The 8,249-nt window shown below is 42.7% G+C and overlaps 1 protein-coding gene across 2 annotated transcripts in view; it reads left to right on the top strand.

The window, feature by feature from the left end:
- Window positions 1-8,249, top strand: part of chchd3a (coiled-coil-helix-coiled-coil-helix domain containing 3a) — a 56,238-nt gene that overhangs the window by 34,395 nt on the left and 13,594 nt on the right. For both annotated transcript variants that reach the window (XM_031858870.1, XM_031858869.1), the window contains one exon: window positions 5,837-5,907. In XM_031858870.1, coding sequence (XP_031714730.1) covers window positions 5,837-5,907 — 71 coding nt within the window. The remainder of the gene's footprint in view (window positions 1-5,836; window positions 5,908-8,249) is intronic.

Genomic DNA, 8,249 nt, shown 5'->3' with positions numbered 1-8,249 from the left:
GAGAGAGAGAGAGAGAGAGAGAGAGAGAGAATGAAATAGATTCTACCTGCGAAGCTATCACAGGAATTATGATGAAGTGACATTTGTGAGTGAGGATAAGAACAAGTAAAAGGAGGTGGAAGAAAAGATAAAATGTCATCAAATGATAAAGAACGAGAGTCTTAAAGGAAAGGTTAAAAGAGCACCACAACCCGAATCACTGAATAGTAAAAGAAACGGTGATAAACGGGGAACGTTAGACAAAGGGGCGGTCTGTGAAAATGAACATTTATTGATTCATGCACAGGAATTATATTATAAATCATTTCTATTTCCAAAGCACTTAGTCCTCAAAATTTGCGATTATCTTTTTTTATTTAAAGTTTTTGTCCAGCTTCCCTGCTGAGCCGAAACCCGTCAGACAAAAGGTGCACGTGTACATGTGTGCGTTTTGTGTGACGGTGAGTGATGCGTCGTGTGACTGAAGATCAATGGCGGCCATATTGCATGTTGTCTTAGTGTGCAGCCAGCGGCTCGGGGCTCCGTAGGGGGTGCAGTCAGTTTGCACTGTGCTAATAACGCTCCTTTTTCATGTTTTGGCCCCATTTGGCCCCATCTCAGCCCCGCCTCACTCCATCCTCTCTGCAACGTGAGCCCGGCAGCATACCAAACAAAGTCACATGTGGCATGTTCTGTTCCTGTGTACGCGCTTGGTTAATAGCGTCCACTTCAGATGACTGAGCTCAATACAAACTGTATTAGACAGTAGAGAGAGAGAGAGCGCATTTACAGGAAGATACAAATAAAGACAAGTGTGTATCAAAGTAGACATAAAAGAGGTCGTCTCGGTCCGGATCAAACTGACCCTTCGCTAAGCCCCTCCCCCAGAGAGGCCACTGTCCAATCCTACGTTGGCAACCCCAAGTTGTTTGGCGAAGGGTGAACTGAACCATTTTTCGGGGTTAATTTCTAGTGTGAAAACATTTTTTGGGGACATTTCGCACTTTCACACTAATCATATTTTTTTCCCCTCATCATCACGTCATAGCTGATTTTAAATATTCATGAGTAATGGCATGTGAAAAGGACCTGCCCATCACAGTTCATTGAAGCACCTACCACAAGTGGGGGAGTTGAAATACCGTACAAGCATACATAAAATAAACTCTTAAAATATGTGGCCGTGAACTAAATCACGCCATTGTTGACCAGCCTCAAGTAGCCTGTTGGTGGGCGGTGAACAAGGCTCTGGTGATTTCATTTGGAAACCTCTAGCTTAATATTATCTCACAGCGCCGTTCCTCCCTTCACCTCAGGATTTCCCCAGCATCTTGCACACCGGCACAAAGAGGCACAGAAAGAGAGAGAGAGAGAGAGAATATAGGTCTGATATATATTACACGTCTGTTCCAATCCAACATAGCCATTCATCAGAGGGGCTTCCAGTGACAGGCCATCACCAGCTCCGAGGCAGCTCAGCCCGCTGCCTCTGCTGCCGCCGCTCACAGCTACCAAATAGCCCCTGCGAACAATATCTATATATTTATTAAATTTTCACTCAATACCTGCCCTGCTGTAAAACAATCTCATATTTAACAATCAACTTGCCCGTGTTTTTTTGCTTTTTTTCATGTTCTGTTTTTTTTTATCAAGCCCTCCCTCCTGGCCACATCTGTGTCTCTATATATCTCTGTCTTTTTCACATTATTTATTTATTTCGAGCTCTGTTTTTTTTCCTCCTCCATGCCTCAATTTATTTATTTTTTTATTCTTTTTTTTTTATATCTTTCTTTTCGCCTTGTATATCGATGAAATTGGATTTTTCTGCTCTCCTATGGAGGACAATCACTGCAGCAATTGCCATCTCATAGCAAAGCATCACGGCACTGTGAGAGGAAGACATGTGGAGGAAAGAGTATTAAAAAAACAGTAATAGCTTCTTTCTCCCTCTCTGACTTGGTGTCTTCATCTCCCCCTCAGTTTCTCATTTCTCTCTCCATCTCTTGCCCTCCGTCTCTCTCTCTGAAGACTGAAGCTCAAATTTTAAGTACATTTTGCTTGTCTATAAAAAAACCAAATTTGAAACAATTCCAAAAATTACAACCGTTGTGTCTTGATGGTCTTGTTGCCGTATTGTAGCAGTAAAGACGTTTCTTAAGAATTCCTCTCTCTCCACCGTGAAGCGCTCCGTGTAGTCTCTCTGGCTCTGCTCGTTGTATAACTGGAGACGCGGTAATCCGGAGTGAAAACATGACAGAGTGCTGCAGTGTTGAGTTATTGTGTCGGAGACTGTTCGCTGTTATAGCCGCATGATGGGATTCACGGGGATTTAACGGGAAGTCTTTTCAAGGAATGGTGATTTCACAACAGCAGAGCAGCACATTAGTTTATGTTTTAAAAAAAAGAAGACAGAAATCCGACAGCGGTGACGCTCCACAGGCCAAAACAATATCACTGAGATGCAACTTTTGAACTCAGGGGCTCATTTTTAGTTAAAACTATATAACAGAGGTGTTGATTTAAGGAATGGTAAGTTTCTAGGCCATAGTTAAGGGTGTTATAATGTATTGGTCAGCATTGTATTAAAAAGTGTTTCTATTTTCTGTCCCCACAATTGGAACTCATTCCAGTGATTTGCAAGAAAGGTGATTTAATGAACTAAATGCTTTAAATTGCCCTTATAAACTTAAGGAATAACAAACATAATGGGACATTTTTTCTGCATTTTTGCTGAGAGTTAGATGAGAAGATGAAGAGCACTGTCATGTCTCTACATATTAAGCTTCAGCCGGTTAGCATAGCTTAGCACTGAGACTGGAAACAAGGGGGGAACTGGTCTTCCATCCTATGTACCGACTGCACGGACGTTAGCTGTAAGCTAACCGGCAGCGGACCGATCTTCTGTGTGGGAGTCTCGAGTGTCTGATCACATCGTTCCAACATTCGCCTCGCCTTCTGCCCGAACACATGGTTAGAGAAGCCTGTAGTCATATTTAGTTACCTTTTGGTTTAAAATGTGTGTGAAGGATAGGCACAATAACGGTTTAACAGCCTCTTTGCTCTCCTTATGAGCAAGTTGCACACAGCAGAAGTCTCATTTACTCGAGCGCCGCAGAACTGTAATGTTGGCCGTGGTGGGGTTTCTCCCCATTTCGGCCCTCCTGCTCAGCAGCAGATAACAGAAAGAAGCCATCAGTACAGGGAGTTATTTGTTTTACTCATTAAAAATGCGAGGCTTTTTTTCTCTAAATTGAGCAGGAGCCCTTGTTGCGGTGCAGCTTCTATCTTCTCCATATCGCTGCAGTGCATTAGCAGTAATGACTTAATTTGTCTGTGACACCCCCCACCAGCATTTTGTTTGGTTCCAGATGAGCTAAAAGACCCAGTGGAGAGCACATAGAGTAAATAGGATGAAAATACACCGAAACACTGTTTTAGAGGTAGATTGCACATGGCGTATACACAGAATGAGGTTCTTGTAGCTACACAATGCTGTTCATCCATTGACGAAGAATTGCTTGACAGCAATCAAAAAGCACAGAGGGCTGCAAAAAAAAACGAGGTTATGTTTTCGCCGTCCCTGAAAAGATTTTTTCCTCCCTGGACTAAAAAAAACCCCAAAAAGGTCAGAGCTACGCTCTTAATCAGTTGGGGCAGCAAATCACAATTTGACACCACTCAGTAATCACACAAATTACTCTTCTCCGCTCTCTGTGTGTGTGTGTGTGTGTGTGCGTGTGCATGTGTGTGCGTGTCGTTATTTAAAGCCACCAGGATGTGTGTAGATAATTTGGCAGCATGTCCACACATGTACCCATGCTGTGTGTGTTAGTACCTTGTGCGTGCAGGTGTCAGCGTGAATGCACATGCTGTGTGTGTTTGTGTGTGTATTGTGAGTGGCCCTGCAGTCATTGTCACACACGGCCTTTTTGCCCTCCAGGTGGATTACGGTGCTGATTAGTGCAGGCTTGGCAATTTAGGGAGGTATTATTACCTTGTACTTAATATTCTAGACAGAGACCCAAATCCTTCTCTTTCCGACTCTCTCTTTGTCTTCCAATGGCTCAATTTCGGCGCCCAGGAGAAGTCTTATTCTTGCCTCTTTAGCAGCCCCAAAAAATCTCTTTTTAGTCCTTTTATCTGTGAATAAGCTTCTCTTTTAAATCCTTTTGCTTAGCTCTTGACAGTTTCTTTGTCTACACCAAAAACCACTTGATTCAAGGCCAGGAGGGCACCGATACAACTGGAGCTTACAAGTTAACTCTTAAACTTTGGGCATACTTCTTCATTGTGTTTAACATACAAAGTAATGTCTGCCTGAGGGACTGCTGCACTGGGTATGTTCAGTACTCGGACCCCTATTTTGTTTCCACATTATGTTGTTTTATATATTTCATGCAGGATCTTTACTCCCTAAAAAATTCCTCCCTGAATGTGTGTCTTAGACATGTACAGAGAGGTTCATGACTTAATTTTTACTCATGGGACCCAATAGGCATAAATCATTTCCAATCAATTAAACTTGACACACGTGGACTTGAGACATCTCAAGAGAGATCAGAGGGGAAAGCTATTATTTTTAACCAGTTCGATGTATATACTATCTATGAAGTATATATTATAGACACATTTTAAATTACATGTGTAACTGTACAGAATGTGAACAAGTGAAGGACTCTGAATCAATTGCGAACCTTCAGTGTCGATCCAAATGAAGAGGACTCAAATCTGTATCAGACCTTTTGTCAGCGTTGTCATGTCCCATCTTCTTTTAGCTCGGCAACGCACATCTATTGATCTTTCAGCAGCGCAGTTCATTCCTATTGATCGGTTCTGAACTATGGTGAATGTCTGGGCTGCTAGAAGGTTAAATCTGGGCAGATGGGACCGAGATGCTTACCTTTGTCACATTTGTAGTGTGTCTGTAATGTATGCAAGGTGATTTAAGTGTCTGGTGTCCAGCTTGCTTGTGTGAGCTTTATTTTCTCAGTAAAAGTATTAGTAAGTAATATTATTATTAAAGTTGAGTACTTCATTGGCTGTTTTGCAGCTGGATCAAACCTCGTACGACTCAATCAAGCCTTCCATCAAATTTAACAATCCCTCAGCATTTGGTCATAAATGTGCGTGACAGCCACTGAGGGCGGACAGAACAGATCTTCCTTGAGTGGTATAAACGGTGGAGGAGCTGTGTTATACAGCCGTGTTTGAGGAGGTAATTCAGGCTGAGGGCTTCCTGCTATGGGTTCATTTGCTATGGGTCACTGGGGGATTTTTGACTGGTGGTCTGCACGCTGTTGACTAGCGGCCCTCTGACCTGACAGGATTGCTGCCTGTTATTACAGCGGCCGCTTGTGAGGGGATCAGCTCAGACGCACACATAAACACATACCCATAATTCCCACACTCGCACAGAGAGGCAAACATACGTGCACGCACAAAACAAAACAATCCCAATATTTTTCACAGACTTCACACCTCCACGCATATACTGTACTTGGCAATCACATTTTGCAAAGCTAGCTTCCATGTTGTGGACAATAAGCCCAAGTGGTAATAGACCTGTGCCCTTAATACCTCTCGATATATAATAGTTTAAATGGCGTTTGAGTGATGGCAGCTGAGGCCGGGCTGTGTAGTCTCGCCTACACGGTCGGCAGGACCAAATCGGATCTGAACTGCTGCGAGGTGTCACTTTGCTGAAAATGTTTTCCTTTTGCCTAAATAGCTTCATCCTGAAAGCAGGGAGGATGTGCGATGATGATAAATTGGATGGACTTTTTTTTTTTCTTATATACAAGAGATTGCAATCACATTTTCATGCATTTATCTCACTTACTGTTTTTTTTCTCCGCAGAGTGCTGACTTCTACAAGGTCACCACAGAGAACTATTACAAAGCTGCCGACCAAGTGAATGCCAAGTTCAAGTAAGTTCAGACGCAGTCAATCCAAAGTCGATAAAAGTTCAACCCTGTTCTTTACGTTTACCTCCGAAAATAGAACTTTCGTTGTTGCTTTTTGAGCTCCATGTGTGTTATCTACGTATAATGATGCATTCATTGAAGATTAGAAGTCCACGTGGACCACTGAATGCACTATTGAATCATGCCAGCCACATTCTAACCGATGTCTTTCAATCAGGATCACATTAGCCCGGTCCATTAGTGGCTGTTGATGATGTGGCTCACTGATAAGCCTGATCGCATGTTGATGTATTTCTTCTGTTTCTTTTGTAAGACTTAATCTTCAGCTGGACCCTGGTCAAACAGGATTATTAAATCATTTGTAGCAGTTTTATAACACATGGGTAGCTTTTCACACATCAAGACGCAAAGTATAGGATTAACCTCTGTGCTGCAGAAAGGAAGTATAAATATTTTTTCCTCATTTTCCCTCTCTTATATTGCTATGTTGCACAGATTGTTTGCATCTATTTGCAACCAAAGTGCATTATAGCACCATGAGTGAATGTATGGTCCTCACTCGGTACACGCCACAGCCACACCTTGCAGTGAATGGTTACTTAATTGAAGTCGTTAGCAAATGAGGTAATGATAATAAACATCCAAGCAGTCATGGATGTAGCACATACCCGACACGTATATGTAACTCAAGAAGATGCAGAATCCCTCCCCATCCGTGTTCCATCTGTCTCCTTAATAGGAGGCCATTAGGCTCCATAGTAATGTAGGAAAAGTGGATGAGGAGCCTGTAGGAGGTGGGGCAAGAACGGGCCCCAGCTCTGAGCTCTCCTCCAGGGAGGCTAGGCTAATTGTGTTAGCTTGTCATTAGCCAGCGCTAACACTGGGATCATTGTCTCCCTCAGAAATGCTGGAAAGTGATTAGCCTAGCCCACCGGGGGTTTAGCGCTAGACTCGTGGAAGCCGGAGCTGAGACTTCCCAAATCACATTAAAGAAAAAAGCCCCCCCCCCGCTGGAATAACATTAGTGCCGAATGACAGTGCTAACTGCATGCGAATGTTGGACTAACGTGCGGGTAGTCATGTGACACAGGCCTCTGCATGAAGAGCAGTGATTGGCTGATTGGATTATATAGGAGGTGCATTAGCCAGGCTGTGACTGGATTACAATTGTGGAGAGGTAAAGGAGGGGGGAGATCTGTGTGTGCGTGTGTGTGTGTGTGTGTGTGTGCGTGCTAATGAAATGGCGGGAAGCTCTGGTGTTACAAGACAGGGGCAGGGATGCATTGAGGGGATCAGAGCAGAGGGTTAATTGGATTTAACGGGGCGTGTTTGGCCCATCTTTGTTTGTGTGTGAGCTCATGTGTGATGCTGTATGTTTGTATGCACTCACATGTTGAACATAATGTGTGTGCCTTTTCTCAAAGCTCCCAGCTCTCTTATTATGACAGAGACCCTACAGAGATAAGATGCTATCTGTGCCCTCTGTTGAATAGTAACAGAAAATATAATTTTTTTTTGTCTCACACAAGCTTTTGATTTCCTCAAAGTTGAAAATGTCCCCCAAAAATAAAAAAGAAAAAGCAAAGCCGAGGCCTTATCCATACTTGATAGAATTATCATTTGATATGTTAATGTGAGGGTGTTATAAAGTGTGTGAGATGACATCTTTCTAATTAGAATGTCCTCATTTCCCCTCTCAGTGCCACGGTAAAGGGAGTGGTAGCACTCCAGGGATTGATTAGTGTTAGGGCTGATATTAAGCTCCGCTTTATTATTAGGGACCAGAGGATTCTGCCTGTCGAGGGTCATATCTGTATGTGTGCTTTTGCAAGTTTTAATTGGGGTGTGTTTACCATGTGGTGTAAGATCAGGTGGGAATATGAGGAACTTCCATCGGACAAAACTGACATTCAGATCAGGAAAATCAGGTCTCAAGAGTGGATGGGAATTGTAAGGAATGTATGTGTCATGGTAATATGCAGCACCTGTTCTTGTGATGGCTCTTTGGGTTAATGCTCTGTAATAGCCAACATGGGAAATAATGACTGATTTGAAACCGGATTTCAGTTGAATAACACTAATATGTAAATTTCACTCCTGTGTCACTGTCTAAAAGTTCTCTCTCTTGTATCGGTAATATTCTTTCCTTTTTTGGTGAGTTTGGTTTCATTATGGTGTGTTATATACTTAAGTTAACCATAATGTGCATCATTTCTATTCATCGTAATGTGATCTTTTTTTTTTGGCGATGTTGAATTAAATTTAAGTGTGAAAGGTAGGTACCCAAGGGAGGTGTGTGTGTGTGTGTGTGTGTGTGTGTGTGTGTGTGTGTGTGTGTGTGTGTG

The sequence above is a fragment of the Anarrhichthys ocellatus genome, unplaced genomic scaffold, assembly GCF_004355925.1.
Source record: "Anarrhichthys ocellatus isolate YVR2014 unplaced genomic scaffold, GSC_Weel_1.0 scaffold21, whole genome shotgun sequence".
NCBI lineage: Eukaryota > Metazoa > Chordata > Actinopteri > Perciformes > Anarhichadidae > Anarrhichthys > Anarrhichthys ocellatus.
This window is presented reverse-complemented; position numbering and strand designations above follow the sequence as displayed.